At 40.6% G+C, this 25,780-nt stretch overlaps 1 protein-coding gene across 1 annotated transcript; it reads left to right on the top strand.

The window, feature by feature from the left end:
- The first annotated feature begins 1,159 nt into the window (after positions 1-1,159).
- LOC102197929 (oxysterol-binding protein-related protein 3-like) lies at positions 1,160-25,448 on the top strand. The gene is made up of 22 exons (XM_005728823.1): positions 1,160-1,253; positions 11,809-11,999; positions 12,338-12,454; positions 13,160-13,213; positions 13,316-13,429; positions 13,623-13,775; positions 13,873-13,963; positions 14,095-14,198; positions 14,768-14,857; positions 14,977-15,148; positions 15,294-15,418; positions 15,531-15,656; positions 16,276-16,369; positions 17,253-17,488; positions 18,482-18,619; positions 18,951-19,014; positions 19,392-19,470; positions 19,563-19,707; positions 20,209-20,353; positions 20,472-20,598; positions 22,952-23,074; positions 24,554-25,448. Exons 2-22 carry the CDS (start codon positions 11,937-11,939, stop codon positions 24,648-24,650), a joined length of 2,457 nt encoding a protein of 818 aa, XP_005728880.1. The 5' UTR covers positions 1,160-1,253; positions 11,809-11,936; the 3' UTR covers positions 24,651-25,448.
- The last annotated feature ends 332 nt before the right edge of the window (positions 25,449-25,780 follow it).

The following is a 25,780-nucleotide window of genomic DNA, read 5'->3' on the forward strand; positions in this document are numbered from 1 at the left end:
CATACTATCACAAGTTATGTATTGAAAAGAAGGTTGCTATACTGTAAGGCATAGGTCATTAATAAACAACTGCAGAAATTCAAATTAAAAGTCACTTTGTTGTTGTTGTTTTTTACGTGGAATGCGAATATTTCTCTTTTAACCCCGGAGAACCAAGGGGTCAGAGCCGACCCCATTGGTTTTCTAGGGAAACCATGGGGTAAGATTTGACCCCATGGGTTCTCCAGGGTTAAAAATCATGCAGACGTCAAAGCCCGGTGAAGGTGTGGATTGTAAAACATGCAGGTTATTCATGTTACAGACAAAGGAACTACATATTTTGAAGGCAAAGAGGGAGTTGCCTTTTGTCCAGTCTCCCTTGCCTCACCTTACCTCCACCTCTGTTGGGGTTAAAAGGGTTTTTCCTTCCCACAGTCGCCACATGCTTTTTTGGGGGAGGGTGTGGAGGGATGATGTGATTGTTGTAGGGCATGGCCTGGAGGCCTTATGTTTGACAGCTTTCATGTTTGACAGCTATTCACAGCTTTTTCCTGCAAAAAGAAGACCTTCACCATAGCCAATAATACTACACCAAAGGAAAGAAGTATTAGATAAACAAATAAATTACAGAGATTTGATGGTTTTTCCTGTTTTTGTTTGTTTGTTTTTGTAAAAGAATTCTCTCAGTTGACACAAATCATCAATTTTACAATTGCAGGACAGTCTCCACAGTGAGCTAACAGAATTTTGTTTTATATAATTTTACACATTTATTTCTTACAATTGAAGCCCAGAGCAGCATTTCTTTCTCATGTAGAAAACCGTTATTTTTGACATTACACCTCCTTTTATGTATTAAAGTACCTCAAACTTCTTTATACTTATAGAAAGGGGAGCTACACTGCTCTGGCCTACTTAAGATCATGTATGTGCCTCACAATAAAGCGCTTTGAGGTGACAGTTGTTGTGATTTGGCGCTGTGTAAATAACGCTTAACTGAACTAAAATAAAACGATAACATACAACACGTAGACCCCAATGTTTAACTCTCACCTTGACTCTTCAGTCGGTGTTTGAGGCGTATGTGTACGTCAACCTGGAGTATGTCAACCCCGCCCCGATTTTATCCTCGATTGCGATTGGCTGAGATGGACGTCAGTCACTCCTTCCCCCCCCAGCGGCCCCTCCTCACCCGCGACACTCTGGCAGTAAAACGAGGCTGCTGGCTGCTCGCTACTACCGGGAGAAGATGCACTAGCTTTTCCCACGGAAACGTAAGCATGTCTTTTTGAATTATTATTATTATTTTCGCTTTCTCTCGAGTGAATTTATTCGTGTTTTTTTCTATAGTTGTTTAGCTTCCGCTGGCATTAAGCGCTGGGCAGCGTTCTCGTGGCGGCTGTCGGTGAGTGTTTCGGCGCTCACGTTAAAAGTATCGCTTTCGATAGAATTATTAATGGGCACCTCCAGACATCAGGTTCTTAATAGACGTGTAAGGATCGACTTATAGCGGGTATTTTTATAGGGGCGGGGGGTGTTTCGAGCGCATGGGATATCTTGGTAATTTTTGTTTACCCTGACAACTTTGTGTTGCTGTGCTGGCAGCAGGAGCCGAGCATTGCCTTTTGGTGCACTTAGACGGGACACCTGTGGTTCCCACTTCCCATGGAGTCCTGTCCTCATGAATGCATGCTTCGTGTAACCAATCCGCACTGGCTGCTTCTCTGACATCAGTGTCATCAAAATATGTATTTATTCATTTACTTTATTCAGCTTGATTATATCCGATATTTACATTGTAGTGAAGCTGAGATTTAATCCATGGTTTAATAAAATCTTTTATTTATTTGATAACTTTAATTGAACCAACAGTGGATATTACACATACTTTTCAAAAAAACAAAAAACAACACCCCCCCAAACCCGCCATAAACCTCTTTTTCATATTAAAAATAACCTGGCCAAATAACCTGGCAATTATTTAATAATGAAAATAATTGTTGTTTACTCACCATAATTCATGATCCTCTTTCATTTTTACCGTAAAACAACTAGACCGTGCACCATCTAGCCCAGACAAGATGATTTTAAGCACGAGTGACGATGGCTGAGCCATTCACAGTTTGGCTGTGGGTACACAGTGCCAGAGCAACATTCAAGCTAATGTAAACACAACCACAGCCCTGAAGGTTTTTGTTAACATGTCTAACATCAGGTTTGTTCTGATGTTTTTTATGTTGATCTGTTTTTTCACATGAATTTTGTGCTTGCTGAATATTCAATGGTAGCACGATGAAGAGCTGAAATACTGAAATTGATAAAAATGGTTGATTCAGTTTTTTAAAAATAATACTTTATGCTTTATATTGTAAGTTAAAGACCCTACAACATTAGAAACAAACCCCAAAAATCAGACAACCCCCTATGAGCAAGCACTTGGTGACAGCGTTGGAAAAACTCCCCTTTAACAGGAATAATCCTCCAGCAGAACCAGGTTTAGGGAGGGACAGCCTGCTGTGATGGGTTGGGGGTGAGAGGAAGAGGGAACTACATATTTTGATTGTTGTTTTAACATAATAGATTAATGGTAATGGTACATGTAATTTTATCTTGCTGATAAAATAAAAAAATATCTGTCAACAAGGCTAATATATCAGCCAGTACCGATATGTGATCATTGGTTATTGTTATTTTAAGCATCGATATCGACCCACATTTAGAGAGTATATGAACAGAAAAACCTCTAAATGATTTACTTTCAGTGGCTGTTTGGCAAAACTGCTGGGCAGATGACTTATTTGAAAAGTTCATAATTTATCAGATTCATGAATGTTTTCAAACCAGTTTATTAGCACAAATGCCAGCTTTTTTAACTTAAGGTTAGTTGGGCAAAACACAGCATTTAAAAATGGCACCCTGTTCGTTGGGGAATTTGGGATGTTTCTGGCATTTAGAGATCTAATCTGTTAATCTCAGAAATAGCCGGCTGGTTAATGCATAAAAATAGTAATTCCTCAGGCCCTAGGCAGAGTATTAGCAGCAAGAGAGTGTCCATAAATGCGGCAATCTGTTTTCAAACCCATTTGTTGGCATGCGTCTGCCTTGGTGAAGTGCCCTTGTGCAAGATATTAATTTCCCACTACAAGTGATTCTGTTCCAGTCTGCTCTCCTGGCACAGGATCTCAGGCCAGAGGATTATTGCTCTAAGGGAGTCGGTTTTAAGTCTGTCAATCAGCTGATTCCTGTCCAGCTAAAATGTTAGTTTTTTTTGTCCCTGCTGCAACATTTTGGGTGCAAACATCTAGCCAGGCCTACGTGACTCGCTGAGTTATCTCTGTGTCACTTTCTCCTTTCTGCAACACCCACTTTAAAGCTGGTAAATACAGAAGACTCTTGTTAGACTAACACACCAAGTGGTTGGTCTGAGAATAGCCCACCTGTGGTTATATGAAGTTAAAGGATCTTATGTCTTACTTCCATGCCAGCCAGCTGGTCAGCACAGAGACTAGTGTGAAATCTTTTTCTGCTTTTAACACCACATGTTCTATAAATAGTTTGGTGTTTTATGTCCCTCAGATTTTTCATAAAGAATCAACAAACTTTATTCTTGGCTTTGCCTCTTTTTTTTTTTTTTTTGTATCCATAGCAACCAGTGATTGAAGCAGCAACACAAAGTGTCTCTTGTCTCAGCAGGAGACATCTTTTGTGATGTAGCCTTTATAAATACACTGGTCAGGAATCTAAGTGCATGCTGTTTAGCTGCACATGAGAAATAATCAGTGACTGCTGAGTGACATATTGGGGCTGCTATGTGTATCTTTGATCACTCGCTCATACCCACATGTGTTTTTTGTTTTTTCTCTAACGGCACAAAGAAAATGGGCACTGTATTTCTTTCAGTGCTATCAGTCATGCACACTTGATGTCAAAGGTCAGATAAACTGTGCTGCTGCCACCATCTGATCACACCGTGTGCTGTCACACATGGGTTTATTTTTGTCACAAAATTTGGGGTATTGATGTCTGAAATGGCTAGATGAAACCTGCAAAAAAGTGAAAATCTTTCTGTTTGCTAATAACAGGATCATGCACTGCTTCAACCCAGTGATTCTGACCAGTAATTCGTCATTGCTTTGTGAGTCAGTCAGGTAAAAATGGGGAGCAGATATGAAAATGATGTGGACTGTTGGGTTTTTTGCAGTCCTGTTGTTGCAAGAATTTGTGGTTGAAAGCAGATGGATTGGCTGGTAAATCATGGTCTGTGTGTTTGCCATGCCAGAACTGGAAACTCCAGCCTTACAATTTCTCAGGCTTCAGCCTGAAACCAGTGAGCAATCACTGTGTTGCCTGTAGTCATGTTCAAATTAAAAGAGAGGACAATCCTGTGGTCTTCATATTATGGCTGTAAAAGCATACTTGGAATTCTTCAGGAATACTTTGAATGAACACAAGCGTTGTAATCTTGTGGGCATCTGGTGAGTCTTGAATGGGAAAAGCATAGGCTGCATATCAAAGATGAACGTAGCTTTCGGGTCTGAAAAATCAAGCCGATGGAGATGTCTTAAACTTGGATTTTATTTAATGTCCATTAGGAGGCGATTCTTCTGGTTTCAGAAAGAAGTCTTATTCTGTAAAAGTGTATATGACCCTCAGCTCTCCTGAGCCATGCACTGGAAAGTTCAACATACCCACAGGATCTTCCCATTATCTGAATTCAATTACCAGGTCATGGTCATTTGCTAAATTCAAAGTGTACTGGCAGCAGAGTTGCCAAGGAAAGGAATTTGAAAGTATGCAATGGGGAAAAATATCAACACATTAAACACACAATACAAATTGAAAGCAACACAGCGGTATGTGAGAGGAAGAGTGCTGCAGTGTTACAAAATGTTTGCGGTTTAAAAAAATATTTTTTAGCCTATTTGAAGTCAAGAAAGACAGAATAAATGATAACTCTTTAAGTTGTAATCAGGCCTTTAAACTGTGATCTTTGTAAGCATGTTCTTACTCAGTTTATGGTCTCAGTCATTAGTTTCAGGTTGTATTGAATGCACCATTCACCTTCTGTAATGTCTGTCCCCCATTAGAGTATAAAAAGGATGATAAGTCCTCTCCCTCAGTGCCCTCTGCAGGTTTCATAATAAGACTTCACTAATCAGTGGGTAACTTGACCTTGACTGCATCTATCTTTTAGGTAAAGTCTGTTAAAATGGCTACAAGAAGAATAATCCGCTCTTGTATTTACACGTCTGACTTTTGTCTGTTGAATCTGTGTGTGTGTGTGTGTGTGTGTGCTCAACTAAAAGCTGCTTTAAAGTCCAGTCTTGAAGTTTAGGGGATAAACTGTTGTTGTCGCGGCCTTTTACTTTCCAAACAAAAAAAATCCGAGGAAAGGCCGTGGGTGGCAACGTTTGTTTTGCTACGCACTTCTGACTCCATTGTTTAAAATCATATGCCGTTTATTTCGGGAAAAAAAATACAAACAGAAATCAGCCAAATAACTTCTTAAAACTTAAACTTAAACGAAAGTTAACTTAATTTGTTTTAACAATTTCAAAAGTGGTCAAAAAATCATTTTTTAACCCTCCCTTCTTCCCATCTGACATTTGGCAAACAAAACAAAAAACCTCTTTCCACACCCATTCCGGGTGCTCTTCATCTCTTAATTAATGGGAGGGTCCATAAACTAATAAACCAATCACTTATCGAATGCTTATCCAATAAAATTAATTACAAATTAAGGTCAGTATATTCTTACACCTTCAAGGAAAAAACAAAAAATGAATACAAATTGCATTCTAAAAACATTCAACAAAAATGGCCACAACAGTTGTCATTCTGGGCCTCGTAGGTACTTTTTACTGAAGTGCAGTGTGCAGAAAATCCACAATATGACAAACGAAGAACATATCAGAGTTATATTCATTTATTGTTGTTAGCCCAAGCAGCTCTTGCGCTGCTCAGTGTCTAGAGTCTAAACACATTTTCCATTTGCGCTTGTTTCATCTCTTCACAAAATGACAAATTCTTACCCACAGGGAAAAAAAAGAGTCACTTTTACATCTCCTTTAAACCTTTTATTCCCCCATTAAGCCCTTGTGACTCAGCAGCGTTGGCCCTTACCACGAGAATGACCTGTTTCCATCTTGTGAGATCACTTACAAGGTGTTGGGCCATTAATGATTGACTCACATTACATAAGACTGAAGGTAAAACCCCAGCACTTCTAGTCTTACAGTGCAGAGGCCTTGGTGAGATACAGTCCTACGGTAATCAGTCAGCTGAGCTAAGTAGAGCACCCGGTGGGGTGTTCAGGGACTCGTCTCATAGAAGCCAGAAAGGCCTCCGTAGCTGATAAACTAATGCACAGCAATTGCTGTGGTTTTGCTCTGAGAAATGTGAGTTTCTGCTGACATATATGAAAGGAAAACAAAATGACAGGAATGGGAGAGAGGCAATGTTAACCATGTTTGTTCAAGTGGTACTTGATACTTCTTCATTCATAATCGCCACATATTTTGCATGTAGCTTTTCAGTGAACCTCAGATGTTGTAAACTTACTGTTGAGGCCCTGAGCTCCTACATTACATGTAAATGCAATGTTGTATGATTGCATTAATCTTTTGTTGTTTACACTACATACAGGTGTATTTACATCGCTGTGGTATGCTGTTGAGCTGTGCAGTAAATTCATAACATATTTCTGTGAAGCTTCTAATGCAGCTCAAGATGCCAGACATGTCGCAGCCTGAAAATTGCAAACAGAACAGCTTGATGAGCTAAACTGAGCTCCCTGAGTTTATAATCTGAGGGCTGCTCAGATATGTTGTCTGACCCTTTAGCCTGTGCAGTAGCTGTGAAGTAAGTGGGCCGTCCATGTGCTTCATTCTGCTTTTAGCCGTGTGTTTACTGTCGCTAGCCTTGTGTTTTGGTGTGCCGGGGGTATCGAAGCGCGGTGCGGTGCGCATTCTTTCCTGTTGATGACTCACGTCCTGAGCATGGGACTGACTGCAAGCAAGGGGAACCACAGACTACACACATGCTCATAAACCACCAGAGCTTTCTCAGTTTGCAGCTAGCAGCAAATCCAAACAATTACACCCATTTGCATACATTCGGTCACACGCAAACCTCAGAGGCATTCCCTTTCCTCTCACATGCACAGTGTACTTCCACAGAAAGAGAGGGCTGTGCAAAAAGGGAGTGCCATTAACGCACAGATACAAGCACAGCAAGGTTGGAGCATGCCATTTGAGGTGAGGAGACGAATGAATGTTGCATCACATGGAGCGTTGGTGTGTACATTTAAGGCATCAGGAAAAACTCCTTAAACCTGTCATGCAAAACTAGGTCTCCTTTTTATTTATTTTGTTTTACAATTACTAGATTGGAGACATAGTAGCTGTGAAAAATATTCAGTTACCAGTCCAAATCCTTGAATTCAGGTCTTCCAATCATGTCCTTTCCCACGGGTGTATAAAATCAAGCACCGAGGCACGCAGACTGCTTCTACAAATATTTGTGAAAGAGCGGGTCGCTCTCAGGAGCTCATTCCAGCGTGGTACCGTGATAGGATGCCACTTGCGAAATTTCCTCACTACTAAATATTCCACAGCCAACTTTTAGTGCAAGGTCCAGAAAGATATGGATGAGCGAGTTTCTTGTGGAAGAACTTGCCTGGCCTGGACTTGATTGACCTCGACCTGATAGAACACCTTTGGAATGAAACTGCGAGCCAGGCCTTCTCGTCCAACATCATAAATGCGCTTCTGGAAGAATACTCTGAAATACCCATAAACGCTCCAACACCTTGGAAAGCCTTCCCAGAAGAGCTGAAGCTGTTATAGCTGCAAAGGATGAGCTGACATAATATTAAACCCTGTAGATTAAGAATGGGATGTCACTGAAGTTCACAAGCGAGTGAAGGCAGATGAGGGAGTAGCTTTGTGTCATTGACACATTTATTTATACTCTTACCTTCCCTTGAAGCCAACTTCACATGGAAACATTGGAAACATTGTCAGGCTTCTGTGCTCAGAGCTACTGCTGTGTGCCACAAATGAGTTTATTAAGGATATCCACTCTCAGTGACATCATACAGAACCAAGAGAAAAACCTCCTAAAATTTAGGGTTTAGAGCAGTTTAAACAAATGTTTGGCTGAAACTGATGTCATACACTATACAGGATACTTAGACCTGTTGGCCAACAGTGTTTGGGGGTACTGTAATCACATTACATTTTCAGTAACGCAGTAATGTAACACATTAATTACATTACAGTTACAATTATGCTATTACTTGTGTCAGTTCTTCAGTTGTCCAGGCGGATAGAAAAAAAAAACATCAATCAAACAATCTTGTTTTTCTTCCTGTGCACTTGTGCTACAAGCAGCTGATTTCAGTTTGTATGCGGGAGGAGGAAAACAGTGGAGCGGTACTGTGGTAAAGCTGTTGAGGAGTGGAGACGTGGACATTACTTTTATTTTTACTGCACAAAAGGACGAGAGGCTGATGGTAAAGTGGAAACTGCGTCCATGACAAAAACGACTGCATTGTACTGCTAACACTGCTTCAGCTTTTATCTTTGTGCTGTTGACTTTTGTTCAAAACTAAAAGAGAGCTCATATGTGTGTCCACCTTAGGATAGGTTAGAGTTTGTGTTGGCGTGTGAGACTGTAGCCTATAGGCTTATATTGTTTACAGGTGCTGGTGTGTTTCAGGGCATTTTTACAGACTAATAAGAAAATAATTCCTCTGTGATGAGCAATTAGACAATGTGCTGTAGGGCTGCACGATATTAGGAAAACCTGCGATGCGCGATAACTGTGATCAATATCGCGATAACGATATGACTTGCGATAAAATAAATAACAAAAAAAACAAAAAAAACAAATACATAATTTCCGTTTTACTGCAACAGTTTTATTTAAAGAAAGCTGCTGTATTAGCAATGTAACAACAAAGTGCACTTTAACATAACTTAAATTATACTGAAAATTATCTCAATGCAGTTGTTCATTCAGTTGTTCACTCACGAAGTAGTTATGATGCAAGTCGAAACTGGAGAGGAAACTTTACTGTAGTGCTTGCGTAGTTTTCAGTTTGGCTCAGTTCAAACATGACGGTCTTGCAGCATGTTTCGTACATTTGTGGAATGGCGACATGGGAAAAGTAGTTTTGTGAGGGGGTGTGGTATCTCTGGTCCACTTTCTGTATCAGACTGGTGAAGCCCTCTCTGCTAACTGTATTTATAGGCATCATGTCTTTGTCAAAAAATGTGTAATGGCCTCTGTTATTTCTTTGTACTGCTTCGACGTTTTCTCATAAGGAGTTCCACTTGAAAAACTCGGATACAGAGTCGGCTGTTGGACTGCTGTGCTCTTTGGCTTAACATTAGCAACATTAGCTAGCCCCGTCTTTCTGGAACTCTTCAAACAGTTCTCTGTGGTTGTATTGAAGATGATGGTGGAGATTAGTCATGTTTCCTCTGGTGGTTGCCACGAGTGTTCGGCAAGTTTTGCAGAGTACCTGTGTTTGGAGAACGTCGTCTTTATCAAATCCAAAGTACCTCCAAATAAGCGAGGTACTAGTTATTTATTTTTTTATTTATTTTAAATTCATAGTCAGTAGCGTTCTCGTCATGTGTCTCGCTCTCAGCCATTACAACTCTGACTTGTTGCTGCAGCGTTGTTCGCTCCCAACCTGCGTAGGAGGCGGGCCTCTAATCCATTTGATTGGTTAATGCCGTGAAGGGCTCTATTTGACTGGTCAAATGTGTAAAGGGGTTTCTTTGATTGGTAAATTCTTTAAAGCATGTGTGTAAACGTTTCAAGGTATCCAATTATCGCAGTTTACGCCGTCTTTTGCGCTGGGCCCATCGCACAGGCTGATATCGCGATGACAATAAATTTTCGATTTATTGTGCAGGCCTAATGTACTGCATTACTTTTAAGACGTAATGTGTGACTTTTATTGAGCAATGACCCCAACACTGCTGGTCAGTATTGAAATCATAACATTATGTGATACACGTGACTTTGAAACACCTGCCTGAACTATTCATATGCTCCATGGATTGCTATCCTTATCATTATGGGCTCATCTTATCTTTTTTAATGGAAAACCAGTTTGACATTAACAGTGTTTAAGAGGAGAACATGGAAAGCGATGTACCTCTGTTCTCATGATTATCTGCTCATTTTACACACTTCTTGAACAGTGGGCTTTGGTTATAACACTTGTGTTCTACTTTGACTCATTTATACAGGGAGTGCAGAATTATTAGGCAAATGAGTATTTTGTCCACATCATCCTCTTCATGCATGTTGTCTTACTCCAAGCTGTATAGGCTCGAAAGCCTAATAACTATGCAAAATAACTGCCCATGAACTGAGAAAAGTCAAGCGTGCAGCTGCCAAGATGCCACTTGCCACCAGTTTGGCCATATTTCAGAGCTGCATCATCACTGGAGTGCCCAAAAGCACAAGGTGTGCAATACTCAGAGACATGGCCAAGGTAAGAAAGGCTGAAAGACGACCACCACTGAACAAGACACACAAGCTGAAACGTCAAGACTGGGCCAAGAAATATCTCAAGACTGATTTTTCTAAGGTTTTATGGACTGATGAAATGAGAGTGAGTCTTGATGGGCCAGATGGATGGGCCCGTGGCTGGATTGGTAAAGGGCAGAGAGCTCCAGTCCGACTCAGACGCCAGCAAGGTGGAGGTGGAGTACTGGTTTGGGCTGGTATCATCAAAGATGAGCTTGTGGGGCCTTTTCAGGTTGAGGATGAAGTCAAGCTCAACTCCCAGTCCTACTGCCAGTTTCTGGAAGACTCCTTCTTCAAGCAGTGGTACAGGAAGAAGTCTGCATCCTTCAAGAAAAACATGATTTCCATGCAGGACAATGCTCCATCACATGCGTCCAAGTACTCCACAGCGTGGCTGGCAAGAAAGGGTATAAAAGAAGAAAAACTAATGACATGGCCTCCTTGTTCACCTGATCTGAACCCCATTGAGAACCTGTGGTCCATCATCAAATGTGAGATTTACAAGGAGGGAAAACAGTACACCTCTCTGAACAGTGTCTGGGAGGCTGTGGTTGCTGCTGCACGCAATGTTGATGGTGAACAGATCAAAACACTGACAGAATCCATGGATGGCAGGCTTTTGAGTGTCCTTGCAAAGAAAGGTGGCTATATTGGTCGCTGATTTGTTTTTGTTTTGTTTTTGAATGTCAGAAATGTATATTTGTGAATGTGGAGATGTTATATTGGTGTCACTGGTAAAAATAAATAATTGAAATGGGTATATATTTGTTTTTTGTTAAGTTGCCTAATAATTATGCACAGTAATAGTCACCTGCACACACAGATATCCCCCTAAAATAGCTAAAACTAAAAACAAACTACAAACTACTTCCAAAAACATTCAGCTTTGATATTAATGAGTTTTTTGGGTTCATTGAGAACATGGTTGTTGTTCAATAATAAAATTATTCCTCAAAAATACAACTTGCCTAATAATTCTGCACTCCCTGTATTTGACTTTGTATGTGTAAAGCTCATTGCGTCTGATTCCATGTGAATTCATTCATATTGAGCTCATGGAAATGACTGTATTTGGATATTTATGGCTAGCTTCCTTTAAACACATCTACTTTGGACTTGAGGAATTTCAGAGGCAGACAGACGCATAGTGAGTCAGTGATTCTTCTGTTTTTATCTCGTCCTGATTATGGATGCTGCGTGCTGCTGTTGTGTTTAAAATAAACCTGTGTTGCTCTCACATGTTGTTTTTTTTAAACCTACCTTCTCCGTTCTCTGCAGTGCTGGATGTTGCAGTGGCCTTCAAAGGTCAGCGTGATGCTCCTAGCTGCTCGTCTGTGATCTCTGTTGCCACGGTTTCCAGAGATACAAGACAGCGGTAGGTGGAGGATTAGTCGAGGCGCAAAAAGATGACATCAACGTCACCCACTCACAGTGACAGCAGCGGCTCCTCTAAACATGACGGCAGCCAGGTGTGTGTAACATCTGTATGTGTTACTATTGTGTGACGTTTAATTTGTTAAATTCTAATAACATCACGCACTGTGGTGCCCATCAGGCTATAAAACGTGAGAAATTATTAATGTGTTTCTGTGTGTCCATTGTCTCACTGTCAAACAGTTGAAAGTGATTCACTTATTCATGGTTGTTCACTGTGACCAAATTTTAATTGTTCCTACAAATGCGTGCCACATTCGTCAGGCGGAACAATAACAGCAGCCATAGTGTTTCTGCTGTGATAGTGAAATGTATACACACAACACAGTCATTCACTGTCTGTCTCATGCTTCGTTGCCCTGTCGTCCTGCAGGATAACTGGGAGATTGTGGAAGGGCTCAGGGGGGTTCCTGCCAGCATGCAGGAGCCTGAGAAGCAGGGAGGCTTCCTGCTCAAGAGAAGGAAGTGGCCCATGAAGGGCTGGCATAAGGTGAGGGCCTCTGCTGGCTTCTTAACGCATCAGACTGCAGCACTGCTTGTTGTTACAGGAGACTCTTAAACCCTTCTGCTACTGCTGTTGATCCTTTATTTAAGAGTCTTAGACTAAAAATGTTAGTTGTAGTGCAGCGTTTTATGTAATCTTTCTATGATGCATACTAGTATGATGCTAGTGCTAGTATCCTGATTTGTTGTCTGTACCTCAGGCTGTTTCCACATTTCCTCCTCCTCCACTTTTTTAGCTCTCTGTATTTCCTCCTTTCCATTCTTTTGACTCCCAGCTGATTACACTGTAAACCTGACTCATCCCCCTCCCCTTCTGATCTCAGTGAGTGTAATCATACTTGGAAACTTTTTCCTTGCGACATGATGGAACAGCCCCTTTAACAGAGCATAGTTTACCTGATAAAGAGGCCTTGAGCTCTGTCAGCGCACTCTTTTATTTAGCTTTCTCATTTGTAAAATGCAGCGTTCCCATAAACTGCTTATGTCAATATATGATGATTATCTTTAATCATTTGGGTCACTTATCTCACTTCAGTAATAAAATTTAAATGTCAGGTTCAAGAGAATTGAAAGGGACTGTTGTGCAAATCTCCACAGTCTGCATTGTGTTTAATGGTTTATATACGCAGTAATTAATAGACCATGGCACGTCTGTAAATAAATACAATTCATTTATCTTCTTCCAACATAGAGATACTTTTTGTTGGAGAAAGGCATCATGAGATATGCAAAGCGGGAAAGCGATGTAAGTATTGTTTTATGACTCCATCTGTCTCTCTTCTGTATATACAAACTTATGCACAAGTTAAATGCCAAGTGAAAAGTGTTTTATTTATTTATTGCACAGATTAGTAAGGGGAAACTACATGGCTGCATAGACGTTGGTCTCTCTGTAATGTCAATCAAGAAAAAAGCCATGTGCATTGATCTGGATACGGAAGACAACATCTACCACCTAAAGGTAACTCTTGAGACATTTAGTTACATTCCCCGTTATTTTTCTTACTGCTGTTTGAGATGTATCCTCACTAGCAAGGGCCTCAACCTCGGCAGGTCTTCTCTTTGATTTCCTTTGTGTGTTTCATAGAAAGACACCCGCAGGAGCTTTGGTTCTTCAAGTTTGCCTCAAGCTAATTTGACTTTGTGGCTTCCAGGTGAAGTCGCCGGAGCTGTTTGAGGAGTGGGTGTCAAAGCTGCGTAATCACCGTCTGTTTCGGCAGAATGAAATAAGCATGTATCCCCACGAGAAGCATCTCTTCCACCCCCATGCGACATCCTCTCCCTCTCTTAATGAATCGCTTAGGAAAGTAAGTTGCCCCAGTCCTCTTGTGTAAGGAAAAAAAAACATCCTTGGGGATGTGTTGTGCAAATTGTGTATCATCCTTTGTCATTCATCTCAAATAGAGGGCGACTCTTACCAAGCAAGCGTCAATCCACCAGTCTAAGATAAACTCCTGGCTCCACTCCTCAGACGACATGGACAAGTGCTGTAAAGGTCGGTTTGTTTGTTTCTGTCTTCTTTCTTATTTCTTACCTATCACAGCATGTCTTGGTGCAGTTAATCTTTTATTTCTGTGCCTACAACTTTGATCTAATAATACCTTCTCTTTTTTTTTTCTTTTTCAGACTTGGAGGACTGTGAGTCGTATCTGCTGGAACTGAACCTGCTGCTGAAGAGCATGGAGGTCCTGCACCGCACATACTCAGCTCCAGTCATCAGTGGACTACAAGTGAGCACAGGCACTCGGATTAAGCTGCCATTAGTGGTTCTTTATAATAATCAATGTGTTTCCCATATAATTAAAGTCAATAATACAAAAGCAACTTAGTTACCATGCTGGTGGGGAACATAGACAGGAAGTGGTGGGTCTAAGTTGTTAGTAGCCACTGAAGTTTCACAGTAAAAGTTGGTTTTTGCCTACAGGTGGATAAATAACATATTAAAAAATGCTTCTTTTTATTGCTAAATGTATTTACAAGTTTATGTTTGGGAAATGTAGTTAAAGCTGTTTGCTGTAGTGTCCACCTGCTTTTCAAAGAGATTAGTAAGACAAACTGTTATGTTAATAATACAGGCTTTCCACCAGAAATGTTAGAGCTGGTAGTTGGCAAGGGTGTGGAGGAGGATACAGTAAATTCATTGCATTGTCTTTTAAAAAAAACAAAAAACTGCAGAGGGTCACATTAGGCAAGATGGGATGCTGGGATGGGAAAACACTGGTGGAAACCCTGATCTTGGAATTCTTCTAAGAACTAAGTAATGTTGTTACAACCTCAAAATATGTCTGTGGTGCCACAGGCAGCTACTTATGAGATCCCCAAAAAGGAGAAGAGGCCGAGGAGGTGGCGGTCCAAAAACAATGGCAAAGACACAAAAGCCACGCTACAGGTTCACGCCCTGCTTCTTATTTTTTTCCTCTGCTGCTTATGCTTTGATATAATTCAGTCATTAAATGGTGGGAAAGAGGGGAATGTAATGTCTCACTTTTGTCTGTATTTGACTGCCAGGTTCCAAGCTGTATCTCCTCCCAGCCCCAGTCCCAGTCCTATCGCCTTCATGCCTCCAATCCAAATCTCTCCACCGCTGAGTCAAACACCCAAGAAGTCTGTCCTGAATCCCCAGAATCACCTGCAGATGCTTCACATCTGCAAAAGGACTTCTGCCAACTAGCCAACAGCAGTGAGTCCTTTCCTGGTTTACTGTAGATTTAAAAATATGCTTTTTTTGTGTGTTCACTGCCATACGACAAAATTGTTTCCATGACAACTCAGTATCTGCTGTGTCCCTGCTTATTTTCCCGTCTCTGACATTTGCCTTTCTCCAGTCCACGTCAAACTGAAGTCAGCATTTAGTTCCCTGGTGGCAGAGAGAGACAGGCTGAGACACACTATTGACCTGCAGCCCACCCAGCCTGCGCATGTTGTCGGTCTAAAGACCGCCTATGCCTCAGTGAGTGACACCGGGTCAAATTCTATGGTCCTGTGGAATTACACCACAAATACTCACAATACCTGACAAGTGGTCTGATTTTACTCACCTGGTGTCTTTTTATCCAATTCAGGATTCTGTAGATGCCCCACAGTCCTTGGTGCACCAGGTCTCCAGTGAGAGCAAAGGATCAGAGTCCTTAACAGAGTTCTTTGACGCTCAGGAGTACCTCCTGTCCTCTTCCTCTTCTGAGAACGAGGTCAGACATCATCTGCAAGATCAACTGCATCTCCATGTTCAAAACGCAATAAATGATCAGCTGATTCATTCCAACGTTGTTCCCACACAAAAAGTTTGGCATGTCCAAAATGTTAGTTAGTTAGTTTTTGTTGAATATTTAGCCACGTTTAACATAATCGGACACCATTATAACCATTTATATATGACAGAGAAATCGTAGGTCTGCTTTTGTTCCATAACACACACATTATGGAAATGACTTGAAAAACACACACAGATTAAACAGTTTCTGTGTAGAGATTTAAAAAAATAATTATAGTGTAAAACTAAAAACACACGCAAAAAAAATCAGCAACACTGTTTTTGTTACATTGTTGGTTTTTCTAAAACTTAAAGTCAGGGTGGAGGGAGGTGTAGAAGTGTAGATTTCTCTCAACCAGTTGAATGAATACTCAAAGACAATTCTGCTAATGGGATTAAAAAAATGACTGCCTAACGGAGCTTTACTAACATGTCACTCCTAAAATGTTCTCCTCTATCCCGATGATGCAGAGGCTTTCTAGATCTGTGTGCTTTTGTCCTTTGATTCAGTATCCTGCTGGCTCACTGACCTTTCATCATTGATTTCCTATCTCAAGGTGTCTGACGATGATTCGTATATCAGTGATGTCAGTGACAGTGTTTCCGTGGATACCTACAGCAACGCTGGGGGGAGTGAGAGGCACAACTCCGGTAAGTAATAAGGCAACAAGCTGTGCATCTGTGAGAAGTCATCGTGACACCCACTGTGTATGAAAAGCTGAATCCTAATCTGAAATTTGTAGTTCAAATCATCGTCATAATGTAGTGAGGAGGAGACGAGAGAGGTACAACAGTGAGGGTCTACAGCCATCTGTACAACACGGTGGAGGCCCTGTCGTGGTTTAGGGACTCATTTTGAGCCCAGAAGTGCTGGCGATGTAATAACATCTGCAAAAATTATACTATGTAAATAAGGAAAGGACCTCTAGGAACATTTTCCGTGACGTAACAGCATCAAATAAATTATTGATGCCTAGTAACAGTAAGGTTTCATACTGATATTTTATTGATATGGATACTGACATTTGTTATGCTTTGAAAATGTGACTTATGTTGCATTCGTGTGGACAATTTTCAGTACATCCTTAACCAGTTTGGAGCTAATACAATCACTAAGTATCAGTGAAATAAATCTTTGGCTGCAAAAATGTGTTGAAAATCGGCACAGACTCCCAGACATGTTTACAAACTCAGTGCAGCGTTGTTTAATGCAGTGTGTGACCGGCATGAAAGCTGTGGTTTTTAATCTTTTCACAAACAGAAGGAACGACATTCCTGCAATCAAATCATTCAGTCCCAAATGCAGTTTTCCATTTTTATTAGTTTCCCCATTTGCACCAAACTCAGCCTTGTAGGTCGTCTTCTTGGTGTCCTCCACAAGTTCGTGTATACACTTGGAATCTGCATCCATAATCATATTAACATATAAACAAAACAAAAAAACACTCCTCCCATGCAAACATCAGTGTTCACTTATGTCTTTTAAAGCCATGCATATTAATCTGTCTCTTACGACATCGTATTTCTTCTGTAGTGAGCAGCGTGGTGACGCTGGCTCGTCGACGCTCCACTCTGCCCTCTCCCTGTCCCGCCAACAGCGTGAGCCTGTGGAACATCCTGAGAAACAACATAGGCAAGGACTTGTCCAAGGTGGCCATGCCCGTGCACCTCAATGAGCCACTCAACACTCTGCAGAAGCTGTGTGAGGAGCTGGAGTACAGCGAACTCCTGGACACTGCTAATCAGACTCAAGACCCCTACCAGCGCATGGTGAGTGGGAAATATTTTACATGTGGACTACAAACATGCAAAACATTCAAATTAGCATGTTCTAATTTTCCTGAGACACTTTTGAAAGTCATATTCACAGAGTTATTTTTTACAAGAGTTTGAGGTTCAGATCCTCTGACAGGCATATTAATAACACACCTAGCAGACATAAGCTCTGTGCTCTTCCTCAGGAAGCTAATGTGATGTTTGTTTTGTATAATGTGTACTTTTTCTGGAGCCGTCAATAAATATTTAATTACAAGGAAGTCACTCACATAAAACATAAAACGATACAAACTGTGGTGTATTAGCTTCATATTTAAAATAGGGTCATGTATGAATGCACACACACACAGATTTTGCCTCTGTTAGTTTCTTCTCCGACAAATTCCTATACACAGTTTTATCTTCATAGTCTGGGATGTGAATTTTTTGCAGAAACCAATTACAGGCTCATTCCATGGAAGACAGTGAGTGCTTCCTGCCTGAGCCCACCCTGCTCTCAGCTTTTTGTTTTTTTTCTTTTGTAGTGAAACAATGAATTTGAATTTGACCTTCATACTATGAAAATTATTGGACTTTCAGGCCCTCAAGTATGTAAAGGTCGGCTGAAATTTGACAACTTCTGCTTTATCTTGTTTCATTAAAACTGCAACCAAATCAGGTCTTATATCAGAGTGCAATGTAAAAAGGAGAGCAGCTACCCATCCCATACAGGGATATGACCCATGCAAAAACTCACCTTTGAAGTTGGTTGTAGGTACAAAGATGTTCTGACGGGAAACAAAAATATTATTTTACTTCTTAGTGTGGGTTTGAAATTGATTGAGCTCCAGTGTATGAGGGGGCTCAAGCTTTCCCCGTGGCTGACTCTGAGGGTGTTTTTGACATATTTATTTTTTGAATAGAATGACAGAGTGGGAACATCTTACTGTTCTTGTTTGGAACCAAGTGTCATTCACTGAGCCATCCCTTTCTTCCTTCCTTGTGCAGGTGTATGTTGCTACATTTGCAATATCTTCATATGCATCCACCTACTACCGAGCAGGAAGCAAACCCTTTAACCCCGTCCTGGGAGAGACGTACGAGTGCGACAGGCCTGATAAGGGCTTCAGGTTTATAGCTGAGCAGGTAGAAGTCACAAAGTTTACACATTCTCTTCAGACTGCACACAGCTGCTTTGTCATCTCTAAGTTAATGCAACTGTCAAATTATTTGTGACAACTTCATTAGATTCTGTTTACAAAAAGTGGAGGGGAACATACGAATGCCACTTTCTTTATGACTCTTTTCACAAAACTAGCCTAGTAGTAGCAACAAATGTAGGGCAGTGAAATGGTGCCCTGCGGTGATCTGATGCTTTATTGGTTGTATAGCTAGCAAAGAATTAACTTTCAACTTGCAGACCCAACCTTTTCATAAAGGACCTCATTATTGTTTTCTTTTTCTCCCCACTTTCCAGGTGAGTCATCACCCGCCTGTGTCAGCATGTCATGCTGATTCAAAGAACTTCACCTTTTGGCAAGGTGAGCCCCGCAGGGATTATTTGGAATAAACACCCCACATCCACCCTCTTGTCTGCCTGGGCTTCTTGCAGATTACACCAGAGCTCCCACACCTTGTTCCTGTGTGTTTGCTGCATGCTGTAGATTTTACATGTAGCAGAAACTAGTGTCTTAGCCGATCTAAATAACCTCATTTGACCATCATCTTGTACCTTCCTATCATGTGATAATTAACTGCTTAGCATCATTGCTCTCTATAAAATGACTCTATTGATTATACTAATATAGCTTGTGGAAGCTCTGATGCATTCTGGCGCGTTGTTAAAAAATAACTGAGCAGCCTTGGGTAGTCAGAGAAGCTACAGATTGTTCCCTTAATGCTCTATTGTTCTCTCCAGATGTTCGATGGAAAAATAAATTCTGGGGAAAATCCATGGAAATCGTTCCCATGGGAACCACCCGTGTCACGCTACCTGCGTAGGTTCTTTACTTTTTTCTATTTTGTTGTGGATGTGTAATGAGTGCAAGCTAAATGGTGCATTGTGTGTATATGTGTGTGTTTTCTGTAGGTTTGGGGACCATTATGAATGGAACAAGGTGACATCCTGCATCCATAACATCCTGAGTGGCCAGCGTTGGATCGAACATTACGGAGAGATGGCGATCAAAAACATCAACAGCAATGTCTGCCAGTGCAAAATTACATTTGTTAAGGTTAGTACACAAAGATGCTGTGTGTAAGCCACCAATATTAGAGTAAACTTTCCCCCCCTTACTGTTTGTAATATTATTTTGCTAAATACATATGATTCTCTGTCATGCTGTTGTTATTAGTAATTTTAACATGTGATTTTTTTTATAAGCTCCCTTATCATCTGAGCAGGCTTGTAAAAATGATCCACGCTTGTTATAAAATTACTGCTCATTCAAATGTCCATTTCTTGCACATAAAGCCATAATAGCAGTAGTAAGCCAAATTCCTTCAACGCTAGAAGCTTAAACAGCACCATCTACTGGACAAAAAAGAAGCTGACCTGTAAAAAAAAAAAATGTCAGAAAAAGTAACAATGCTGCAGTTTCTTTTAAATTTAAGAGGATTCATTTAGGATTTAGTGCATAGTTTGTATGATACAAATAATGTCTGCTTTTGTATGGTGTAATGTATATGTATCGTGTCCTTCTTTTTAAAATGAAATATAAATATTTCCTTTTTAGGCAAGAACATGGAGCTCTACAGTGAATGAGATAGAGGGTGTGGTTACAGATTCAGATGGAAAAGTGGTGCACTCCATATTTGGAAAATGGAACGAAGCAGTGTTTCAAGGGAAGCCACCGTCTGCCACGTGTATCTGGAGAGCAAGTAAGTGAGGAGTCGCTGGAAGTGTCGGTCACACTGTCTTGCACCGCTTCAGTCAAAGCGCACAACTGACCTGAACATGATATTAGAGCTGCTTGTTTTTATGTCTGTCTGTGTTTAGATCCAATGCCAGTGGACCAAGAACAGTACTACGGCTTCACCCAGTTTGCGGTGGAGTTAAATGAGCTGGACCCTGCTTTAAGACCTCTGCTGCCCCCATCGGACACGCGCTTCAGGCCGGACCAGAGGTTGCCACTCTTTGTCTCTCATTCCTGTGTACACACCTTAACATTGAGAATCTCAGTTTGTTTTCTTAGTCCTGATTACAATAAACAACAAAAACAGATGGTCTTATACAATAGATAGATTCAAAGCTGTAAAATCTGACCATTTGGTTCCATGAGCTTCTGGGCCAAGTCTGGCTTTGCCCATGTGGTGTGAAGCAGCACAAGGCAGAGGTATGAACATAACCATAGCAACAGCTATACTAGTCTAGATCCAGAAAGATGAAGAGTATTGTGTATGTCCTTGCTTGTAGAGAGAGATTGTCCTTTAAACATAGACTGTATATAGAACATGAAATCATCCATTAATTACAGAGGCGTCGTCTTCAGGTCTCACGTTGACTATTTTGGCTGTCAACAACTTGGTGTTTTGAAACTGGATGTGATGCACTATATTGCCAAAGGTATTCACTCACCCATCACCAAGCACAGTACAAATCATCAGATAGAGTAACTGGACTCTAGAGCAGTGGAGACGTGATCTCTGGATTGACGAATCATACTTCTGTCTCTGACAGTCTGATGGATGAGTCTAGGTCTGGTGGTTGCCTGGAGAAACTGTACTTGTCTGACTGCATTGTGTCAAGTTTGGTGGAGGGGGGCTTATGGTATGGGGGTTGTTTTTCGGGCATTGAGCTCAGCCCCTCATTTCCAGTCAAAGGAACTCTTAATGCTTCAGCATACCGAGATATTCTGGACAATTTCATGCTGCCAACTTTGTGGGAACAGTTTGTTTATGACCCCTTCCTGTTCCAACATGACTGCACACCAGTGCACAAACCAAGTTCATAAAGACGGTGATGAGCGAGTTTGGTGTGGAAGAACTTGACTGGACGGTACAGTCCTGACCTCAACTCGATAGAACACCTGTAGGATGAATTAGAGCAGAGACCGTGAGCCCGGCCTTCCAACGTCTGGGCTCACAAATGCGCTTTTGTAAGAATTCCCATAAACACTCCTAAACCTTGCAGAAAGCCTTCCCAGAAGAGTTGAACCTGTTATAGCTGCAAAGGTGGGCTAGCATTAAATTAAACCCTGCGGATTAAGAAGTTCATATGTTCATACACCGGTGTGTGTGTGTGGTTTTGGATCTGAGAGTTAAGTCAGATGAGTTCAATATGTCAGGATCACCTCAGCTGGCCTCCACTGTTTGATAAATATATCTTGTTGAATTCTCAGAGACTATGTTATTTATTCTTGACCTAGCTGTAGCTGTAATACGTTGGTGGGTCAAGTTTGAGCCACTTAAAAGTGATACACAATTTCTTTAAAGGAATTATTCCTCTCTTCCTTCACTGCCCTCTGGTATTTTTGTGTGCCTTTAATATCTCATACCAACATATTGTAGGTATGGTTACCAGCATGTGGCTGACATTTTCCCCAACATTTGTTTGATTGTGTTAAGCTAATTTTTGCCACGATTACTAGTGTCTGGAGTTGGCTATCGTGTGTACTCCTGCACATATTTCTTCCTGCCTATCCTCTGGTGTCTATTTATTTCAGCTTCCCATCTTGTTTTTATCTGGACTGTATTGTTCAAATTTAACTGAGAACGTACATTAAGTTTTGCATATTTAGTATTGTATACAATAGGTTTTGAAGAAGTTTGTGTAAAGGAGTTTCTGTTTACTTTATCCTCCTTTTTCACTCTTACCATAATCAACAAAAACAACAACATATTGTATTCTCTAAGATTGGAAACCAGAGATCTTGAGTATAAACACATTAGCAGATTGTTCACAGACAAATGAGTCCGAGAAACGTTTTCTTCTATATAGATTTGCCCCCTGCTGGCCATTACAAAGAATGCACATTGCCTTTTAAAAATGCATTTGCTTTACTTTTCAGACCAGGAAGTTGTGTTCATCTTTTATGTACAGTCTAATATTTTAAATGTATAGTAAGTTTTTTTTTAATTACTTGTTCAAAAGATATATTCCTACTGTCCTAGAATAGTTGAATAACTCTATAAGTATAATAGCTCTATAAGAAGGGACATGTTTCAGTGAGTCAACATAAATACATAAATCTTTGTTCTTTCATTTGAATTTGAGTAACTAGAAAATGTTTTATTAACATGAATCCAGCAGGTTTACAAAGTTGTGTAACAGCTATCCAGTGATTAACTACCAACGTTATGTTATTAAGTGACATCATTCAGAAGTTAATATTGTTACAGCGGCATCAAGTCACTTCCGAAACTGCACGAAAGCTGGAGTTTTTCTTTTTTGTGGAGGTTGGGAATGGCACTGACAGACAGCAGGAACAAATCTGCACTGATCCCCACCCTGACTGCGTTTCTGTATATTTATTCCAGGCTGCTGGAGGAGGGGAATGTAGATGGAGCTGAGGAGCAGAAGCAGAGAATAGAGCAGCTCCAGAGGGAGAGGAGGAAAGTGCTGCAGGACAACAACATGACACACCAGCCACGCTTTTTCAAGTATGCTCTTTTCCTTGTCTGTAAGGTCTTTGTGTGCAGTGTTTGTGTGTGTTTGTTTGTTTGTTTGTTTGTTTGTTTGTTTTTTTTGCTTGTTTGGTTGGTTGTTTTTTTTCCCAACATAATCCTGGGCTTGTTGTAACTCAAAGTACAGATGAGGGTAAAATTATTAGCTCCTGTATGAAATTTAAAGTTTTTATCATAATGTTCCTTTTAGCAGAGCAAATGATTTTCAACATGCATTTCTAAATGCACTAGTTTTCTGTTTGCACCCAATAAAATAATTATTTCAGGAAAAAACAAAAAATACAAGGGTCAAAATGATCAATCCCCTGAAAAACTGAACTTTTTATTAAGCTATAGCACAAACAAAGCTTAGAGCATTTCAGAGTTAACCTCATTTTGATTTTGACTTTATCTTTCAGCCTACACACAGAATAAAAACTTCAGTAAGGGTTTGAGCGGTCACTTGAGAAAGCATCAGGTCAAAAACAAAAGAAATCAGTTTAGACTTTAAAGAATTGTTGCTGCTCACAAAGCAAAGTAATCACAGTGTTTCCAAGTGTCAAGAACTGTAGTGAGAAGTATCAAGAAATTCAAATGGAGCCACAAAGTACAGAACTAACCTGGCAGAGGTAGAAAGCAAAAGACTCAAATTAGTGAGAGATCTAAAGACCCTGGAACTGCCAAGACACTAATGAATGATTTAATCAAGTTGGGAATTGTAGTCTCAAGGAAGACAATCGCTAGAATCCTGCCAAATCCTGGCCAAAGAAACTGTTTATATTTGGAGAACATAGGGAGAGGTGTACAGCCCAAAGAACAGTGTCCCCACAGTGAAACACGTTGGTGTGAATATTATACTGCGGGGACGCTTCTGGAACAGAGAATCTCATCAAGGTGGAAGGAATCATGAAGAAGATAATGTGAAGATAATGAAAGAAAACCTCAGCGGCACAATTATGTCTGAGTCATCACTTTGTCTTCCAACACAACAATGACCCAAAACATGGGTTGCTCCCGGTGAAGACGTACCTCCAGAAGACCAAAGTGAATGTCATTAACAGACCTGCACGATGCCCTGGAAATCTGTGGGGTGATTTGAGACCAAGGTCTGTGCCAGAAGACCATCAAATCTGGAGGCGCTTAAAGGTTTGCCAAAGGAAAAATGGGCTGATGATGCTCAGGAGACGTGAGTGAAACTAGCTGAAAACTACAAGAAATTACTGCAGGCTGTTATCCAGCAAACGGATAAACTGTTACTATAACTGACTAAAAATGTTTTTTGTGTGCAAAGTAACGTAATGTAAGCATCCAAATAAAACCAGGATGTTTGGAGAAATGCTTTATAATATTTGGGAAATGTTCACAGGGGAGCTCATTTTTCTATCTTCATCTGTAGTTCCTATTTGTAATTTTGTGGTGCGTCGTTCAGTGTCTGTCAGTCATACTAATTCATGATCATTTGTGTTTTGCTGACAGGAAGTCTAAGGATGACACTTGGGTGAGCAACAACACGTACTGGGAGATGCGCAGAGATCCCGGATTCAGCAAAATGGACTTCCCTGTGCTGTGGTGAACTTTGGATTTAACCAAACGTCTGCAGTCGACTTATTATTAAGAGGGAAGTATGAAACTGAACTGAGGGCAGACTCAAAGTGACCTGACCTGCCTGTGTAATGTTCCATGTCAGTGTAACCTGGATCCACACTTCCTGCTTCCTCTTTTAGAACTGAGCACAACCTATAGAACTTTTATTGGTGTGTTTTGGTTTTTTGTATTCTTTTTTTTCCAATGGTTCTTCCTAGGCTTTCACTCCTGTAACTGTAATTTACATGTAAGCGTAGACTAAAGGTGCATATCTGTATGTTTCACTGTATCTCTGCTTTTACCAAAGTGCCTTTTCATTGCAGTGCTGCATTCAAGGAGCTGCTGTAGCAGTTTTGCACTTTTATTCAGACTAAAAATGTTTTAATGATGTCAGTATGATTCTTAGCTGGAGAGAAAATGATGGTCAGGGGCTGATGGGAACTTGTGCAGATGTTTTTGTTTTTTTTATCTTGCTCATGTGCTCCATCGAGTTAACATCGTGACTCGAAGAATTTCTTATTATTCCAGCTGATGCCCGATTAGAGATTCTTGTGATAAACAGGAGTCCGTATGCTGCCTTGTTATAATCAATCCTGTCATGGGATCCTGTGCACAATTTTTCATTGAGGAAATGGCAATGACACTCCATGTTGAAAGAAGATTAACTCTACAAGGGATGGACAAGTAATGGTGTCTCACTGGTTCTTGTTTGCCTCACTACCAGTCTCTTCAAATGGTCATCAAAAAAATGCCCCCTCATTGAAATAAACTTGGCACATAAAGTAAAGAAGCGTGTGTTTGGTTGATTATTTCTTTGTTGCAACAAATGCTTCTTGGCAATAAATCTTACACAGTGGGAGAGTCTGTTTATTTCCACTTAAAGTTGTAAGGAAAATGCATGAGCAGCAGAGTTGAGTACGTGAATTACACCCCTGAAAGGCTTCTCTACAATGCCAAAGTTTTAGCTTAGCTTTTTCTGCTTTTTACTCTTATTTTGTGTCATTTATTTGATTTGATAAATAAAGTCTGAACAAACAAGACATGCTGACAATTTAATATTTATATATTTGATAAACGGGGCTTATTAGCATGCGGAAGAATCGTACACAGCCACAACAG

This window comes from Pundamilia nyererei, unplaced genomic scaffold, assembly GCF_000239375.1.
Source record: "Pundamilia nyererei isolate P.nyererei 1_Seehausen unplaced genomic scaffold, PunNye1.0 scaffold00030, whole genome shotgun sequence".
In the NCBI taxonomy this organism is placed as follows: Eukaryota; Metazoa; Chordata; class Actinopteri; order Cichliformes; family Cichlidae; genus Pundamilia; species Pundamilia nyererei.

What these genes read in the sequence shown, in the direction of transcription:
- LOC102197929 (XM_005728823.1), top strand. Translation starts at nt 11,937, where the DNA reads ATGACATCAACGTCACCCACTCACAGTGACAGCAGCGGCTCCTCTAAA. An exon ending in GCAAAATTACATTTGTTAAG is followed by an intron (nt 19,708 to 20,208) that starts GTTAGTACACAA and finishes TTTCCTTTTTAG; the next exon opens with GCAAGAACATGGAGCTCTAC. An exon ending in CACCAGCCACGCTTTTTCAA is followed by an intron (nt 23,075 to 24,553) that starts GTATGCTCTTTT and finishes TTTTGCTGACAG; the next exon opens with GAAGTCTAAGGATGACACTT.